Source organism: Saccoglossus kowalevskii, chromosome 3 (genome assembly GCF_978046115.1).
Source record: "Saccoglossus kowalevskii chromosome 3, keSacKowa6.1, whole genome shotgun sequence".
Taxonomy (NCBI): Eukaryota; Metazoa; Hemichordata; class Enteropneusta; family Harrimaniidae; genus Saccoglossus; species Saccoglossus kowalevskii.
The window spans coordinates 32353322-32371326 of NC_140643.1; the positions used below are offsets into that span (position 1 = coordinate 32353322).

At 38.5% G+C, this 18005-nt stretch overlaps 1 protein-coding gene and 19 non-coding genes across 20 annotated transcripts; 19 read left to right on the top strand and 1 right to left on the bottom strand.

Moving 5' to 3' along the window:
* Positions 1 to 612: 612 nt before the first annotated feature.
* On the bottom strand, positions 613 to 6031 carry LOC144350438 (uncharacterized). Its single transcript, XM_078008632.2, has 7 exons — positions 6026 to 6031; positions 5352 to 5492; positions 4858 to 4983; positions 4443 to 4616; positions 3976 to 4189; positions 3480 to 3815; positions 613 to 3366 (listed from the first exon to the last, which is right to left on the bottom strand). The coding sequence occupies exons 1-7, from the start codon at positions 6029 to 6031 to the stop codon at positions 719 to 721; spliced, it is 3645 nt and encodes a 1214-aa protein (XP_077864758.2). The 3' UTR covers positions 613 to 718.
* Positions 6032 to 7138: 1107 nt separating this feature from the next.
* TRNAL-UAA (transfer RNA leucine (anticodon UAA)) lies at positions 7139 to 7222 on the top strand. The gene has a single exon. It is a non-coding gene; the product is annotated as a tRNA-Leu (tRNA).
* A 385-nt stretch (positions 7223 to 7607) lies between these two features.
* Positions 7608 to 7690, top strand: TRNAL-UAA (transfer RNA leucine (anticodon UAA)). The gene has a single exon. It is a non-coding gene; the product is annotated as a tRNA-Leu (tRNA).
* A 698-nt stretch (positions 7691 to 8388) lies between these two features.
* On the top strand, positions 8389 to 8471 carry TRNAL-UAA (transfer RNA leucine (anticodon UAA)). Its single transcript has one exon. It is a non-coding gene; the product is annotated as a tRNA-Leu (tRNA).
* Positions 8472 to 11572: 3101 nt separating this feature from the next.
* On the top strand, positions 11573 to 11655 carry TRNAL-UAA (transfer RNA leucine (anticodon UAA)). The gene has a single exon. It is a non-coding gene; the product is annotated as a tRNA-Leu (tRNA).
* Positions 11656 to 11887: 232 nt separating this feature from the next.
* On the top strand, positions 11888 to 11970 carry TRNAL-UAA (transfer RNA leucine (anticodon UAA)). The gene has a single exon. It is a non-coding gene; the product is annotated as a tRNA-Leu (tRNA).
* Positions 11971 to 12358: 388 nt separating this feature from the next.
* TRNAL-UAA (transfer RNA leucine (anticodon UAA)) lies at positions 12359 to 12441 on the top strand. The gene has a single exon. It is a non-coding gene; the product is annotated as a tRNA-Leu (tRNA).
* Positions 12442 to 12811: 370 nt separating this feature from the next.
* TRNAL-UAA (transfer RNA leucine (anticodon UAA)) lies at positions 12812 to 12894 on the top strand. The gene has a single exon. It is a non-coding gene; the product is annotated as a tRNA-Leu (tRNA).
* Positions 12895 to 13125: 231 nt separating this feature from the next.
* TRNAL-UAA (transfer RNA leucine (anticodon UAA)) lies at positions 13126 to 13208 on the top strand. Its single transcript has one exon. It is a non-coding gene; the product is annotated as a tRNA-Leu (tRNA).
* A 388-nt stretch (positions 13209 to 13596) lies between these two features.
* TRNAL-UAA (transfer RNA leucine (anticodon UAA)) lies at positions 13597 to 13679 on the top strand. Its single transcript has one exon. It is a non-coding gene; the product is annotated as a tRNA-Leu (tRNA).
* A 213-nt stretch (positions 13680 to 13892) lies between these two features.
* On the top strand, positions 13893 to 13975 carry TRNAL-UAA (transfer RNA leucine (anticodon UAA)). Its single transcript has one exon. It is a non-coding gene; the product is annotated as a tRNA-Leu (tRNA).
* Positions 13976 to 14049: 74 nt separating this feature from the next.
* TRNAL-UAA (transfer RNA leucine (anticodon UAA)) lies at positions 14050 to 14132 on the top strand. The gene has a single exon. It is a non-coding gene; the product is annotated as a tRNA-Leu (tRNA).
* Positions 14133 to 14520: 388 nt separating this feature from the next.
* On the top strand, positions 14521 to 14603 carry TRNAL-UAA (transfer RNA leucine (anticodon UAA)). Its single transcript has one exon. It is a non-coding gene; the product is annotated as a tRNA-Leu (tRNA).
* A 213-nt stretch (positions 14604 to 14816) lies between these two features.
* TRNAL-UAA (transfer RNA leucine (anticodon UAA)) lies at positions 14817 to 14899 on the top strand. Its single transcript has one exon. It is a non-coding gene; the product is annotated as a tRNA-Leu (tRNA).
* A 74-nt stretch (positions 14900 to 14973) lies between these two features.
* On the top strand, positions 14974 to 15056 carry TRNAL-UAA (transfer RNA leucine (anticodon UAA)). Its single transcript has one exon. It is a non-coding gene; the product is annotated as a tRNA-Leu (tRNA).
* Positions 15057 to 15654: 598 nt separating this feature from the next.
* TRNAL-UAA (transfer RNA leucine (anticodon UAA)) lies at positions 15655 to 15737 on the top strand. The gene has a single exon. It is a non-coding gene; the product is annotated as a tRNA-Leu (tRNA).
* Positions 15738 to 16120: 383 nt separating this feature from the next.
* Positions 16121 to 16203, top strand: TRNAL-UAA (transfer RNA leucine (anticodon UAA)). Its single transcript has one exon. It is a non-coding gene; the product is annotated as a tRNA-Leu (tRNA).
* A 74-nt stretch (positions 16204 to 16277) lies between these two features.
* On the top strand, positions 16278 to 16360 carry TRNAL-UAA (transfer RNA leucine (anticodon UAA)). The gene has a single exon. It is a non-coding gene; the product is annotated as a tRNA-Leu (tRNA).
* Positions 16361 to 16591: 231 nt separating this feature from the next.
* TRNAL-UAA (transfer RNA leucine (anticodon UAA)) lies at positions 16592 to 16674 on the top strand. The gene has a single exon. It is a non-coding gene; the product is annotated as a tRNA-Leu (tRNA).
* A 1064-nt stretch (positions 16675 to 17738) lies between these two features.
* On the top strand, positions 17739 to 17821 carry TRNAL-UAA (transfer RNA leucine (anticodon UAA)). The gene has a single exon. It is a non-coding gene; the product is annotated as a tRNA-Leu (tRNA).
* The last annotated feature ends 184 nt before the right edge of the window (positions 17822 to 18005 follow it).

The following is an 18005-nucleotide window of genomic DNA, read 5'->3' on the forward strand; positions in this document are numbered from 1 at the left end:
TTGTTTGGGTAGAGCGCCATCAGCGGCAGTTTTTCTGTCCACTAACAAGCCAATAGGAAACAGGCGGATTTACTCGACTGAGCTACGTAAGTTTAGCCACAGGCGCTCGGAACGTTTCCTGGATAATAAAAAAATGACCTAAAGTGGGATCGGCATAGTTAGTCAGTCGCCGGTAAATTCTGAATCACACTGGCATGCTAGCCCAATTGTTTTGCTGTCATTCTCATTGCAGAGGCGGCGGCACGAAATGTTTGCATGGGGGGGGGGGGGGGAATCTGCTCGACAACCTTGCGCCGAAGGCGCGACCTTACCTGGGGGTCCGGGCATGCTCCCCATTCACAATTTAAAAAAAATATAGACCCTCTTAAACGCTATTTCCTGCATTTTGAGCGACAAATTTTGCTGACACAAAGGGTCTCAGCTCGATTTTCGAAGGGCGACGCCCCCAACATTTTTTTCGAGGGGCCGACCGACCCCGCGCCGCCGCCACTGCGTTGAAATGAGGGAAAATTGGCCTCAGAGTAAATTAGTAAATTATCTAAACTTGACATATTTGCGTGCATTGAGAACGATTGTGAAGACTGCTATTAAGATTATCTGCTTTGTATTTTATTAAATAGAATTATTGTAAATTAACAAGATTGCAATTACACAAAGTGAATTATTGTAAGCGGTAAAAATGGACGGATATAATTACTAGTACAATGAATTAATGCAATTATCGTTTTTTAGGTTTTGCTGCTTTCACCTTCCTATTTTTCGGGTTCGCTGCTTTTTGTAGCTTTTCATTTCGTTCTCGGTAGTGTTCAGGAAGAGTGAAGAACGAGAACGTGTATGAACGTGTGAAATCCAGAACTGAGAGCGAAGCAAGATTTGGTAGATCAACATCTGATTTTAACCGACTGACAGATGAACATATGGATTCTTCTGACGTTTCTGGTGACATAGTAAATAAGCTCTCATCGCTTAGACTAGACCCGACATCAAGCACATTTGGCTCATTGATACCATGAATTTTGCTTCCAGCTTCTGATCTCTTTCCAACAGTAACTGAATCTCTTTTAGTTTTATTCGTGTACCTAACTGAAGACGTTGATCTTTTTAATTGTATCAGTTCTTCCTTGGTTGGTGATCGTTTTCTGGTTGTTTCAAGCGGTTCACCCGCAGACTGAGGTACTTTAGGTAAGGTGCTACTGCGTTTCATCAGTTCATCAAAGATTTCTTTACTACGTTTGCGAGAAGCATTCATACTGTCAGAAGGAATTGTCGACCGTGAATATTTCATTCTTGTTTGTTCATCAGTTATATTGCTATTACACCGGTATACATTTGACAAGCTGCCTGGTCGACTTGACATAGCCATGGGTTCCGCCAACATCATACTGCTGTCACGACGCTGCCTATTTGCAGAGGAACTGGATGTAGTAATAGATGCTGATTGATCTCCCTGTCCAGTTTCGGAAACCCGATTTTTTCTAATTACTTTCCTGTTACGCTTGGCTGTTTTCTTAATCACTTGGCGCCGACGTACCCCTTTCCCCCCAGCCTTGTCGTTATCGTCACTATCTTCATCGTTAGAATTACTGACCTCGGAATCGTTTTCGCTGTTAGGAATTTTTGAAGCTACTGCTTTTTGTTGTCCAGGGCGTTGTTTGACATTTTGTTCTTTTGTAGATTTTGCACTCGAAGAACTGTTAGTTTTCTCATCTAGGATTCCCGCATATGTCGTCACCCTACTACCAGCTGTTGCGGGACCGGAAAATACGTGCTTTCCAAGCGTCTCTCGCCTAGTATCAGGTTTTCCAGTAACATTTCGAACAGCATGGTTTTTTATATTTTTCTTTCCTTTGTGCGCTGAACTGGTTATTCCACTAGATTTGCTTGTAGTGATACCTGTCTCAATATCACTCACCAAGCTACTGCGACGACTTGTCGGTAAATCGAACATTCCTTCTTTTAAAGTAACAATGCTACTCTGTTTGCGTTTGTTTGTTGTGGTATGTTTGTGTTTCCCCTTGACTTTACAATTTTCGTCTTTACAGAATTCTTCCTGCTCATCATAACCCAACTCAGACTCCTGAGTATCATTCGTTGCTAGGCTACTGTGTCTCGACTCAGCAGATCCATGCATTCTTTTTGGATTGCAAGCAGATTTATTATATATTGATGTATCAATCTGTCTAATCACCCGTTCTCTGACACGGCCAGCCATTATATAAGGATCAGTTAGAGTTCTAACATCGCCAGTTTTTGAGTTTTCACGACTACTGTTGTTACCGCTGTGGTATCCCTCACTATTTTGATGAATGGGTACATCTGTATCACGAGAAACAACGTCCTCTTCATAATCATATTCGTAGTCTTGATCTTCACTCTCTGCAATGTCTTCTTGAATTCCTTCCACCCTCCCACCATCACAAGTCCCGTTTACATGTTTCCCCATTTTCCGTCGTCTTCTCAAAGGCTTCCCAGTGTAGCTGGGATTCATTTTGTCAACTTCGCCAACAACTGGCACTGAATCAAAACCTTCGTCATCCGAGTTACTGTCATGGTAACCCAATACTTGTTGTTGTCTCATCATGTCTTCATTGGAGTCATTAATGTATTCATAATGCTGGATTTTACTCAAACCTTTTTTCTCAGAATCAATAACAGGTAAATTATTTGTGTTAGCTGTGCTGCATCCAGAAAATGTATCATCGGCGTCCTGGTTATTGTTAGTGTATGGGCATTGATCATAAGCATAGCTACCCGATCCGCCACTGGTAGATGCAGAAAAGCCCAATCCATGAATTGGTTCATTATTTGGAACAAAGAAACCTTCCTGGACCCAATTACCTTTAGGATAAAATATGCCATCGGGTCCAATCTGACCCCCAGGGAAGAAGGTTCCATCTGGGCCATAATGACCATTTGCGTAAAATTGTCCATCAGTACCAATTGCCCCACGCAACAGTTTTCCATCTGGTCCATATTTTGGTTGTGGTGGCCCACCTGGTCTAAATGTACCATTTGCTTCATATTTTCCATGTGGATAATAGTTACCATCAGGACCTCTAGAATTGCTTTCTTGAATCAAGCCTTTATTTTGAATTGCTGCAAATTCGGCTGCAGTTGCAAACTTAAATCCAACTTGTTCTCCAGGATAGAATGTTCCATCTGGTCCATAGGTTTCATTGATATAGTGTCTTCCATCGGGACCAATAGTAATCGGATAAAATTTGCCATCTTTCCCGATTCTACCAACTGGCTTGAATGTGCCATCAGGTTCATACGCGCCAGGGTAGAATGATCCATCTGGACCATACTGACCCATTTTACCACTTTCATGACCAACACCACTCTGTCCAACAGCTTTATAATTACCTACAAAGATCGTGAAACAAACACAAAATAAGATAAGAAGAAAGTACAAATTTAGGGGTTGTAGATACATTGTATCTAACGTCAGCTGGTGTTTACAAGTAACATGCTCTTACCTGGACTTTTATTATACACCACATGTCCATTGATATTGTCAATCATCACATCATTAATGTTAGGTTCAAGACCTGTGCCTTGTTGAGCTTCATTCCCGGTAGTTCTCTGTTCTAGATCAGTCGACAGATCTTCATTGACGCTATCATTTTTCTGGGCATGCAAACCAGTCTTCTCTGAATGACCCAGGCTCTTCTTCTTCCCCCGAGTTTTGTTTTTGTCTGCTTCTGTTGAATATTCATCATCAAGACTTCCAGAATCTGTTCTTGTATCATCTTCCATCATTTTTTGTTCTTTTGATTTTGGTGACTTACTTTTTCCAGTCTTTATAGCACCAACTGAACAAAAATGACATGGTGTAAGATTACATGTATCATAAGGATTTCGAGTATTATGCTGCTGGAAATGCTACAGTTTCATTCAGCTACTATCACCTTCGATTTTCAGGCGATATTCTAATTAGTGACTGCAGACAAAATATGTATGCCTACTACTAACCTTGCTTTCTATTCTTTACTGTGGCCTGTCTCGAATTCAGTTTTGCTGAAGTTGAATCATCAGGAACTGAAGATTTGCTATCAGATTCCAGTGACAAATCGCTATACAAATTAGACATATATTTATCTTTTCTTCCATCTATTGGATGGCTTCCACTATTAATAACAATGGTTGTTGTATTTTCATGATGATGTTCACTGACTTCACTAAGATTCTAGATAAAAATACAATATATTACAAGAACTTATATAAACAGTCAAGACATATAATTGCATTATTATCACAATATGGAAGAAATTGTTGTACCTAAGTGCATTTGTTTTTCTAATGTCGTTAACATAATGAGTAAATCTAGTTAATACATTTTGGTGCGTTTAAATAAATTAGTAGACATTAAGTGTAGATAAATCAGTAGTAGACATTTTAGATTGTGTTGGCGCCCTCAACATTCAAAACAACCTATTTACCTGCAACAAATCAGAGCTGTGGGTGTTCAATCTATAAAATGGTCCACGAGTTGGTAACGCTGGCTCATCGCATTTATCTGGCAATAGACCATACTCCTTCCAATGACCGAGACATCTTGGACAGTGGAATACTGGAGCTGCTAAACTCCCAGGCTTGAAATCACGTTTAATAATCTGAAAATAAAAACAGAAGCTGCAATCGTCAAAGACGGTAGATGGCGCTCTAGGCAAACTATTCCTTACATTTGACATTTTATCTGGTTTGTTTCTATTTGACACAAGTCATTGCAATAGAAACATACTTACAGCTGTAGTCTACATACAATCAGCTACTATAAAACAGGGATGTATTAGTTTACATTGTCACGTGTTTTATTGTACCATATCAACACTGGTACAATGGCTATACACCCACCTCGATCGGAATCCCAACGGAATGACACATTAGTAGTTCCTCTAAATTGTTATGTAATACTGTTAAATCGTCTTGAGCTTCGTCATTGATGTAATATGGCACACTGTGGGTAAAGGGGCGTGGTCGCTGCAATGACAAAAACATGCACAGTACGTAGTTAGAGTATGACAGTCTGACTTTGGAAAGTGTTACATTTCATGGCGTTGTTTAGGGTGTCATTTTGTGTTTGCGTACAGGAGTAACAATTGTAATGCAACAGCGACTAAGCGTAACATTCGTAATGTGCGGACGTACATGTCTCGGCGAAAAACCAAGTCCCGACATGAAATCACGAGTTGTTTTTCATTCTGGATGTCAGTCACATTTATGGAAAAAAAAAAACACAACAATTTATTTATCCCAAAACCCCAGTGGAGGTAACTAATCAAAATGCTTTTGAGATAGTAATTATATATGAATATAGTAGAAATATAGTAATTGTTATTGTCACAAACCTCGCATCGCCTGGGTTCTGTGGGTGTCCGAGGTGGTGGTAGCTGAATATCTTGTCCCATAATGGATAACGACAGATCGATGCGACTGTTTTTAGCACTTGGTGGATCAGAGCTGTAATGGACATCTGGTAGTTGAGATTTCTGTATTACAAAAAAAAACACGATATGTTCATTTAAAAAAAAATGTTTAATAAGACTTTATATAAAACACTCAACTCAACTTAACAGCAACATTCGTCGCGAGTGGGCAATACTCCATCACAAAATATTATGTCTGGGTAACATTGAATATTAGTTAATATTTCATGTTGATTTAGACATTTAATTATCCGGATACATTTAAATAAAGAGTGCACTGTCGCATACAAAACAAGTAGTATTTGTTTGATGAAATAAGAAATATCGTAAATGCGCATGCGCTTCTAGTTATTTGTACGAACGACGAGAAATGAAACGAAGATTCGTCGTTGTCTTTGCCGCTGTTTTTACCAAATAAGCCCCACTTTAGCACCTCTATTGTCAAAAAAGAAAATATCAAAACATAAAACAATAAACAACTTGGACAGAATAAACGACTAGATGAGGGCAGAAAATTAATGCAATAACCGTGTTAGTCAAAACAAAATAGAGTAGAATAGAATATACTGAGTTGAATTATTGAAAAACAAATTTACATTCATTGTGAGTCTACACTGATGGGAATAATAGATGATATTGATTGCTATATCACAACGTTGTCTGAGATGTATTTTATGATTTATACATTTCAGGTAATTACAGCGTTTCGTTCAAATGATAACCACGACGTATAAGCGTTTTATGCTGACATGCTAAATTATTAAAATACTGCTCTCACACTAAACACTATAATATCAATCAATAAGTACATGTAGAATCGTTTTTTGTTGTTTTGTTTTTATATAAAAGTTACTTTCAAAACATTTCAAAACAGGTTACGATGACAAAATTATTCAAACCAAATCAGCATCATTCAAGGCGATTATAATGAACGAAAAACGGAGTATATCAGGTATCAGGTAGAGGTTGTTCAAAATATGTTAAAATATTTGAGTGAATGCAAACACTATTATACTTTAAACTTCCACTCGGATTAGCCGCTAAAACGTAAAACAAAAATCGACTAACCGTAGTATTAAAACATAATAAAATTTGTATATTTGAGTTAACTGGTTGCAAGTGAACATAATATGGGCATGGTCTGAACTTGGTTCCATATCTGAACTGACGCGTTATATCACAGTGTTGTTTCTGACATGGCTGGTATATTTTTTGATTTAACAAATTTGTCAGCCAATAAATATTCCATACATTTAATGACTTAACGTGTTCCGGTGATGTGTACAAAATATACAACATAAATTCGAATACAGATGAAAAATTGAACATCAACATGTATTGTTACATTATTGATATAAATGTCCTATCAAAATTGAATGATTGAACCAATACTAAGTGTAACATTAAGTGTGGTGGCCGAGTGGTTAAGGCGTTGGACTTAAGTTCCAATGACATTAGTCCTTGTGCTTTCAAATCCCACCCACACTAAGTACATTTTGACATCATTGATATAAATGTCCTATCACAATTAACAATACTAAGTGTAACATTCAGTGTGGTGGCCGAGTGGTTAAGGCGTTGGACTTAAGTTCCAATGGACATTAGTCCTCGTGGCTTCAAATCCCACCCGCACTCAGCACATTTTGACATCATTGATATAAATGTCCTATCACAATTGAATGATTGAACCAATACTAAGTGTAACATTCTGTGTGGTGGCCGAGTGGTTAAGGCGTTGGACTTAAGTTCCAATGGACATTAGTCCTCGTGGGTTCAAATCCCACCCACACTAAGTACATTTTGACATCATTGATATAAATGTCCTATCACAATTGAATGATTGAACCAATACTAAGTGTAACATTGAGTGTGGTGAACGAGTGGTTAAGGCGTTGGACTTAAGTTCCAATGGACATTTTTCCTTTTGGGTTCAAATCCCACCCACACTCAGTACGTTTTGACATCATTGATATAAATGTCCTATCACAATTGAATGATTGAACCAATACTAAGTGTAACATTCAGTGTGGTGGCCGAGTGGTTAAGGCGTTGTACTTAAGTTCCAATGGACATTAGTCCTCGCGGGTTCAAATCCCACCCGCTAAGTACATTTTGACATCATTGATATAAATGTCCTATCACAATTGAATGATTGAACCAATACGGAGTGTAACATTGAGTGTGGTGGCCGAGTTGTTAAGGCGTTGGACTTAAGTTCCAATGGACATTAGTCCTCGTGGGTTCAAATCCCACCCGCACTAAGTACATTTTGAAATCTATGATATAAATGTCCTATCACAATTAAATGATTGAACCAATACTAGGTGTAACATTGAGTGTGGTGGCCGAGCGGTTAAGGCGTTGGACTTAAGTTCCAATGACATTAGTCCTCGTGGGTTTAAATCCCACCCGCACTAAGTACATTTTGACATCATTGATATAAATTTCCTTTCACAATTGAATGATTGAACCAATACTACGTGTAACATTGAGTGTGGTGGCCGAGCGGTTAAGGCGTTGGACTTAAGTTCCAATGACATTAGTCCTCGTGGGTTAAAATCCCATCCGCACTAAGTACATTTTGACATCATTGATATAAATTTCCTTTCACAATTGAATGATTGAACCAATACTACGTGTAACATTGAGTGTGGTGGCCGAGCGGTTAAGGCGTTGGATTTAAGTTCCAATGACATTAGTCCTCGTTGGTTCAAATCCCACCCGCACTAAGTACATTTTGACATCATTGATATAAATTTCCTTTCACAATTGAATGATTGAACCAATACTACGTGTAACATTGAGTGTGGTGGCCGAGCGGTTAAGGCGCTGGATTTAAGTTCCAATGACATTAGTCCTCGTGGGTTCAAATCCCACCCGCACTAAGTACATTTTGACATCATTGATATAAATTTCCTTTCACAATTGAATGATTGAACCAATACTGCGTGTAACATTGAGTGTGGTGGCCGAGCGGTTAAGGCGTTGGACTTAAGTTCCAATGGACATTAGTCCTCGTGGGTTCAAATCCCACCCGCACTAAGTACATTTTGACATCATTGATATAAATGTCCTATCACAATTGAATGATTGAAACAATACTAAGCTTTATGTCCCAAATAACATAGCTGAACGCCGGCGATTTTTTTATCATCTACAAAATTATATTGATCCCGAAAAAAAATAATATTACTATTGGTGATTTTAACTGTGCTCTCATACCTAATCTTGACCGTTCAAACAGTATAATTTCCCATGCCGACAACTCAGTTATAAAATTAAAACAACGAATGTTCTTAAATGCCCTTCTTGATATTTTTCGAACTCAACACCCCAAAGCTAGAGAATTCACATGACGACGTTCAGTTAACAACAAACTCCTGCAAAGCCGCACTGACAATTGTCTTCTCTCATCCTCCCATTCACAACTTTGTATTTCTAGTTTCATTTCCCCTTTCCCCTACAGTGATCATGACTCGATTTTCTACAAATTTGATTTTTTAATCAGGTTAAACGTGGGTGGCATCTGGCATTTCAATAACAAACTCCTAGACGATACAAGTTATGCGGATTAGAAACCTAATTTCAAATTCACGAAAAAATGATATCTACATTGGAGAACAAAAAACTAAAGTTATCAATGATAGGGGGCAAACTTTTAACACTTCAGACGAAATCGTTTCTGCTACCCACAAATTTTACGCAAAGTTATTTACAAAAGAATCCGTTACACTTGACCCTACTGATCTTAAAGATAAAATGAATTCTCAATTATCCCAAGATGATAAACAATTTCTCGAAAGAAAACCAACACTGTCGGAAGTTATTTCAATTCTTTTTGAGATGATAAATGACAAATCATCAGGGCTGGATGGCCTAACTGTAAATTGGTATAAATACTTTTGGAGTGAAATTTCCCATGATATTTTTGACATTATTAATAATATTTTTGAAAATAGTACCTTTCCTGAATCCTTCCGGGCGAGTGTAATTACATTAGTCACCAAGAAAAACATTGATAAACGTTTCCTTTCTAATTGGCGTCATATCTCTCTATCAAATATTGACTATAAAATTATTTCCAAATTATTAGCAACACGTGTACGAAAAGTTATCGACACGATCATCTCCGAGGACCAGTCATGCTGTGTCCCAGGAAGGTATATTGTGGATAATGTATTCTGTATATGTGATTTAATTCCTTATGCAAATGAAACTAACCAGCCCGGGTGCATATTAAAATTAGACCAAATGAAGGTTTTCGAGCCCCTGAATACATTGATCTATCTCTGGGGCAAAAATTGATGAAAATAAAAATGAAATTCTTTGGTGTGGGTCAAACAAAGATCGAACTGACGTTTCCCTGTACAGTCCAAGACGACAACATTTCTATATTAGGTGTTTATGTGGCCCATTCGAATAATAATTTAATAAATTGTAACTGGAATAATAAAATGTCAAAACGCTAAACCATACTAAATCATTAGAAACGACGAAAGCTTTCCCTAAAAGGAAAAACTCTAATTGTAAACACTCTGGTATCGTCAATGTTGTATTATCCCTTATCTGTTACCCCAATAACTGAGGAAATCCTTTCCAAATGCAAAAAATCAATAACAGCATTCATCTGGGATAATCACAAACCCTTAATTAAGTATGACGTCATTACAAATCCAATATCTTTGGGGGGAGTTAACCTGTCTGACATGCAATCCAGACGTGCAGTATTTCGGTTAAAATGGATAAGGAAATATTTGAAATCCGGATTATAACCATAAATTTAAATATTTAATGTCCTATAACATAAAAAAATACTGCAACGTCAATCTCGGACCCGATCTCTTTAAAATAAAATTAGACCCAAGAAAATTCACCAATTTACTTCCATTTTATGCTGCACGCCTGGTATAACATTTCCCAACAAATAGATGCCAGCCCACATTCCCTTATAGACATATATTACCAGCCAATCTTTTGCAACAAACTTATTATACGAGGTAATCCCCGTTTTTTTACAACCAAATGCAATCTGAGAACTCGTGCAAGGCCGCTCAACTTCCATTGAAAGTCAATCTCCGGACAAAATATTAAAACAATACCATACCATAATTAATGCAATTCCCACCTCCTGAAAAAAAAACATTGTTGTACCAATATCCCTGATAAAGACTCCGAAATAACGGAAATCCATAAGCCATTTTACTACAAAGAAATTCACCTAACTAATTAACATGACCAAAGACGTTGAGCCACCTTGCATTTTCCATTGGTCCCAACTATACAATAATATAAATTTAAAAAATATATGGCCATATATTTACGGGGGTATAAAACCAAACTTACTTGGTGATATTGACTATAAAATCATTCACAACTCAATTTTTACAAATACTCCCCTTCATAAAATTAATTTGTCTGATAGTTCTTTATGCCAATTTTGCAACAATTGTAATACAAATCTTGTACATATGCTAGTGAGATGTAACACTATACAGCTTTCATGGCAATATATCTTCCATCTCCTCAATAAAATACTCCCGATATCGCCGTTGATTCAAATACAGACACCATTATACTATTCAGCCAATTTACCTCTAATGACAAGTTTAACACTGCCCCAATAAATTACCTAATGTCCCTTGCCCGCTATACCATTACAATTCGACGCCAAATATTTAACAATTCTAAACACAAAATACCTCTTATTGATATCTTAAAAAATAAACTAGAACACAGAATGTTTGCATACCGCAATAAAGTTATATTGTTTAAATGTAGATATGAACTCCTAATAGAAACAGCCACAAATAATAATTTCACTGTCTCTTTCTAAATTAAAATTTGCCTGATCATCCTTCACACAATCGCTTGAAATTATTTGAATTTTGAGACTTGTGAGAGTTATGTTAAAATTATTTGATGAACGATTATGTATTGAATTTATTTTAGCTCTGTACATAGATGTTAAACAAGACAGACCAGTGTCTTTTAATTAAAAAAAGCAAAAAAACGTAGGACTTAAGTTCCAATGGACATTAGTCCTCGTGGGTTCAAATTCCACCCGCACTAAGTACATTTTGACATCATTGATATAAATTTCCTTTCACAATTGAATGATTGAACCAATACTAAGCGTAACATTGAGTGTGGTGGCCGAGCGGTTAAGGCGTTGGACTTAAGTTCCAATGAACATTAGTCCTCGTGGGTTTAAATCCCACCCACACTAAGCACATTTTGACATCATTGATATAAATGTCCTATCACAATTGAATAATTGAACCAATTCTGAGTGTAACATTGAGTGTGGTGGCCGAGCGGTTAAGGCGTTGGACTTAAGTTCCAATGGACATTAGTCCTTGTGGGGTTCAAAATCCACCGACACTAAGTACATTTTGACATCATTGATATAAATTTCCTTTCACAATTGAATGATTGAACCAATATTATGTGTAACATTGAGTGTGGTGGCCGAGCGGTTAAGGCGCTGGACTTAAGTTCCAATGGACATTAGTCCTCGTGGGTTCAAATCCCACCCGCACTAATTACATTTTGACATCATTGATATAAATGTCCTATCACAATTGAATGATTGAACCAATACGGAGAGTAAGATTGCATGTGGTGGCCGATCGGTTAAGGTGTTGGACTTAAGTTCCAATGGACATTAGTCCTCGTGGGTTCAAATTCCACCCGCACTAAGTACATTTTGACATCATTGATATAAATTTCCTATCACAATTGAATGATAGAACCAATACGAGGAGTAGAATCGAGTGTGGTGGCCGAGAGGTTAAGGCGTTGGACTTAAGTTCCAATGGACATTAGTCCTTGTGAGTTCAAATCCCACCCGCACTAAGTACATTTTGACATCATTGATATAAATTTCCTATCACAATTGAATGATAGAACCAATACTAGGGGTAGAATCGAGTGTGGCGGCCGAGTGGTTAAGGCGTTGGACTTAAGTTCCAATGGACATTAGTCCTCGTGGGTTCAAATCCCACCCACACTAAGTACATTTTGACATCATTGATATAAATGTCCTATCACAATTGAATGATTGAACCAATACGAAGTGTAACATTGCGTGTGGTGGCCGATCGGTTAAGGCGTTGGACTTAAGTTCCAATGGACATTAGTCCTCGCGGATTCAAATCCCACCTGCACTAAGTACATTTTGACATCATTGATATAAATTTCCTATCACAATTGAATGATTGAACCAATACTAAATGTAACATTGAGTGTGGTGGCTGAGTGGTTAAGGCGTTGGACTTAAGTTGCAATGGACATTAGTCCTCGTGGGTTCAAATCCCATTTGCACTAAGTACATTTTGACATCATAGATATAAATGTCCTATCACAATTAAACTATCACATTGAGTGTGGTGGCCGAGCGGTTAAGGCGTTGGACTTAAGTTCCAATGGACATTAGTCCTCGTGGGTTCAAATCCCACGCGCACTAAGTACATTTTGACATCATAGATATAAATGTCCTATCACAATTGAATGATAGAACCAATACTAAGTGTAACATTCAGTGTGGTGGCCGAGCCGTTAAGGCGTTGGACTTAAGTTGCAATGGACATTAGTCCTCGTGGGTTCAAATCCCATCTGCTCTAAGTACATTTTGACATCATAGATATAAATGTCCCATCACAATTGAATGATTGAACCAATACTAAATGTAACATTCAGTGTGGTGGCCGAGCGGTTAAGGCGTTGGACTTAAGTTCCAATGGACATTAGTCCTCGTGGGTTCAAATCCCACCCACACTAAGTACATTTTGACATCATTGATATAAATGTCCTATCACAATTGAATGATTGAACCAATACGGAGAGTAACATTGCATGTGGTGGCCGATCGGTTAAGGTGTTGGACTTAAGTTCCAATGGACATTAGTCCTCGTGGGTTCAAATTCCACCCGCACTAAGTACATTTTGACATCATTGATATAAATGTCCTATCACAATTGAATGATTGAACCAATACGAAGTGTAACATTGCGTGTGGTGGCCGATCGGTTAAGGCGTTGGACTTAAGTTCCAATGGACATTAGTCCTCGTGGATTCAAATCCCACCTGCACTAAGTACATTTTGACATCATTGATATAAATTTCCTATCACAATTGAATGATTGAACCAATACTAAATGTAACATTGAGTGTGGTGGCCGAGCGGTTAAGGCATTGGACTTAAGTTCCAATGGACATTAGTCCTCGTGGGTTCAAATCCCACCCGCACTAAGTACATTTTGACATCATAGATATAAATGTCCTATTACAATTGAATGATTGAACCAATACTAAGTGTAACATTCAGTGTGGTGGCTGAGCGGTTAAGGCGTTGGACTTAAGTTCCAATGGACATTAGTCCTCGTGGGTTCAAATCCCATTTGCACTAAGTACATTTTGACATCATAGATATAAATGTCCTATCACAATTGAACTATCACATTGAGTGTGGTGGCCGAGCGGTTAAGGCGTTGGACTTAAGTTCCAATGGACATTAGTCCTCGTGGGTTCAAATCCCACCCGCACTAAGTACATTTTGACATCATAGATATAAATGTCCCATCACAATTGAATGATTGAACCAATACTAAATGTAACATTCAGTGTGGTGGCCGAGCGGTTAAGGCGTTGGACTTAAGTTCCAATGGACATTAGTCCTCGTGGGTTCAAATCCCACCCACACTAAGTACATTTTGACATCATTGATATAAATGTCCTATCACAATTGAATGATTGAACCAATACGGAGAGTAACATTGCATGTGGTGGCCGATCGGTTAAGGTGTTGGACTTAAGTTCCAATGGACATTAGTCCTCGTGGGTTCAAATTCCACCCGCACTAAGTACATTTTGACATCATTGATATAAATGTCCTATCACAATTGAATGATTGAACCAATACGAAGTGTAACATTGCGTGTGGTGGCCGATCGGTTAAGGCGTTGGACTTAAGTTCCAATGGACATTAGTCCTCGTGGATTCAAATCCCACCTGCACTAAGTACATTTTGACATCATTGATATAAATTTCCTATCACAATTGAATGATTGAACCAATACTAAATGTAACATTGAGTGTGGTGGCCGAGCGGTTAAGGCATTGGACTTAAGTTCCAATGGACATTAGTCCTCGTGGGTTCAAATCCCACCCGCACTAAGTACATTTTGACATCATAGATATAAATGTCCTATTACAATTGAATGATTGAACCAATACTAAGTGTAACATTCAGTGTGGTGGCTGAGCGGTTAAGGCGTTGGACTTAAGTTCCAATGGACATTAGTCCTCGTGGGTTCAAATCCCATTTGCACTAAGTACATTTTGACATCATAGATATAAATGTCCTATCACAATTGAACTATCACATTGAGTGTGGTGGCCGAGCGGTTAAGGCGTTGGACTTAAGTTCCAATGGACATTAGTCCTCGTGGGTTCAAATCCCACCCGCACTAAGTACATTTTGACATCATAGATATAAATGTCCTATCACAATTGAATGATTGAACCAATACTAAATGTAACATTCAGTGTGGTGGCCGAGCGGTTAAGGCGTTGGACTTAAGTTCCAATGGACATTAGTCCTCGTGGGTTCAAATCCCACCCACACTAAGTACATTTTGACATCATTGATATAAATGTCCTATCACAATTGAATGATTGAACCAATACGGAGAGTAACATTGCATGTGGTGGCCGATCGGTTAAGGTGTTGGACTTAAGTTCCAATGGACATTAGTCCTCGTCGATTCAAATCCCACCTGCACTAAGTACATTTTGACATCATTGATATAAATTTCCTATCAATGATAGAACCAATACTAGGGGTGGAATCGAGTGTGGTGGCCGAGTGGTTAAGGCGTTGGACTTAAGCTCCAATGGATATGGCAAGTGTAACATTGCGTGTGGTGGCCGATCGGTTAAAGCGTTGGACTTAAGTTCCAATGGACATTAGTCCTCGTGGATTCAAATCCCACCTGCACTAAGTACATTTTGACATCATAGATATAAATGTCCTATCACAATTGAATGATTGAACCAAATATAACATTGAATGTGGTGGCCGAGCGGTTAAGGCGTTGGACTTAAGTTCCAATGGACATTGGTCCTCATGGGTTCAAATCCCACCCGCACTAAGTACATTTTGACATCATAGATATAAATGTCCTATCACAATTGAATGATTGAACCAATACTAAGTGTAACATTCAGTGTGGTGGCCGAGCGGTTAAGGCGTTGGACTTAAGTTCCAATGGACATTAGTCCTCCTGGGTTCAAATCCCACCCGCACTAAGTACATTTTGACATCATTGATATTAATGTCCTATCAAAATTGAATGATTGAAGCAATACTAAAGTTCAACATTCAGTGTGGTGGCCGATCGGTTAAGGCGTTGGACTTAAGTTCCAATGGACATTAGTTCTCGTGGATTCAAATCCCACCTGCACTAAGTACATTTTGACATCATTGATATAAATTTCTTATCACAATTGAATGATTGAACCAAACGTAACAATGGTTGTGGTGGCCGAGCGGTTAAGGCGTTGGACTTACGTTCCAATGGACATTGGTCCTCGTGGGTTCAAATCCCACCCGCACTAAATACATTTTGACATCATAGATATAAATGTCCTATCACAATTGAATGATTGAACCAATACTAAATTTGACATTCAGTGTGGTGGCCAAGCGGTTAAGGCGTTGGACTTAAGTTCCAATGGACATTAGTCCTCGTGGGTTCAAATCCCACCCGCACTAAGTACATTCTGACATCATAGATATAAATGTCCTATCACAATTAAATGATTGAACCAATACTAAAAGTAACATTGAGTGTGGTGGCCGAGCGGTTAAGGCGTTGGACTTAAGTTCCAATGGACATTAGTCCTCGTGGGTTCAAATCCCACCCGCACTAAGTACATTTTGACATAATAGATATAAATGTCGTATCACAATTGAATGATTGAACCAATACTAAGTGTAACATTCAGTGTGGTGGCCGAGCGGTTAAGGCGTCGGACTTAAGTTCCAATGGACATTCGTCCTCGTGGGTTCAAATTCCATCCGCACTAAGTACATTTTGACATCATAGATATAAATGTCCTATCACAATTGAATGATTGAACCAATACTAAGTGTAACATTCAGTGTGGTGGCCGAGCGGTTAAGGCGTTGTACTTAAGTTCCAATGGACATTAGTCCTCGTGGGTTCAAATCCCACCCACACTAAGTACATTTTGACATCATTGATATAAATGTACTATCACAATAGAATGATTGAACCAATACGGAGAGTAACATTGCATGTGGTGGCCGATCGGTTAAGGTGTTGGACTTAAGTTCCAATGGACTTTAGTCCTCGTGGGTTCAAATTCCACCCGCACTAAGTACATTTTGACATCATTGATATAAATTTCCTATCAATGATAGAACCAATACTAGGGGTAGAATCGAGTGTGGTGGCCGAGTGGTTAAGGCGTTGGACTTAAGCTCCAATGGATATGGCAAGTGTAACATTGCGTGTGGTGGCCGATCGGTTAAGGCGTTGGACTTAAGTTCCAATGGACATTAGTCCTCGTGGATTCAAATCCCACCTGCACTAAGTACATTTTGACATCATAGATATAAATGTCCTATCACAATTGAATGATTGAACCAAATGTAACATTGAATGTGGTGGCCGAGCGGTTAAGGCGTTGGACTTAAGTTCCAATGGACATTGGTCCACATGGGTTCAAATCCCGTCCGCACTAAGTACATTTTGACATCATAGATATAAATGTCCTATCACAATTGAATGATTGAATCAATACTAAGTGTAACATTCAGTGTGGTGGCCGAGCGGTTAAGGCGTTGGACTTAAGTTCCAATGCACATTAGTCCTCGTGGGTTCAAATCCCACCCACCCTAAGTACATTTTGACATCATTGATATAAATGTCCTATCAAAATTGAATGATTGAAGCAATACTAAAGTTCAACATTCAGTGTGGTGGCAGATCGGTTAAGGCGTTGGACTTAAGTTCCAATGGACATTAGTTCTCGTGGATTCAAATCCCACCTGCACTAAGTACATTTTGACATCATTGATATAAATTTCTTATCACAATTGAATGATTGAACCAAACGTAACAATGGTTGTGGTGGCCGAGCGGTTAAGGCGTTGGACTTAAGTTGTAATGGACATTAGTCCTCGTGGGTTCAAATCCCATCCGCACTAAGTCCATTTTGACATCATAGATATAAATGTCCTATCACAATTGAATGATTGAACCAATACTAAGTGTAACATTCAGTGTGGTGGCCGAGTGGTTAAGGCATTGGACTTAAGTTCCAATGGACATTAGTCCTCGTGGGTTCAAATCCCACCCGCACTAAGTACATTTTGACATCATTGATATAAATTTCCTATCACAATTGAATGATAGAACCAATACGAGGAGTAGAATCGAGTGTGGTGGCCGAGAGGTTAAGGTGTTGGACTTAAGTTCCAATGGATATTAGTCCTTGTGAGTTCAAATCCCACCTGCACTAAGTACATTTGGACATCATTGATATAAA

What these genes read in the sequence shown, in the direction of transcription:
- LOC144350438 (XM_078008632.2), bottom strand. An exon ending in CCGTTGGGATTCCGATCGAG is followed by an intron (nt 4,617 to 4,857) that starts GTGGGTGTATAG and finishes TTTTATTTTCAG; the next exon opens with ATTATTAAACGTGATTTCAA. An exon ending in AGTAAAGAATAGAAAGCAAG is followed by an intron (nt 3,816 to 3,975) that starts GTTAGTAGTAGG and finishes ATTTTTGTTCAG; the next exon opens with TTGGTGCTATAAAGACTGGA.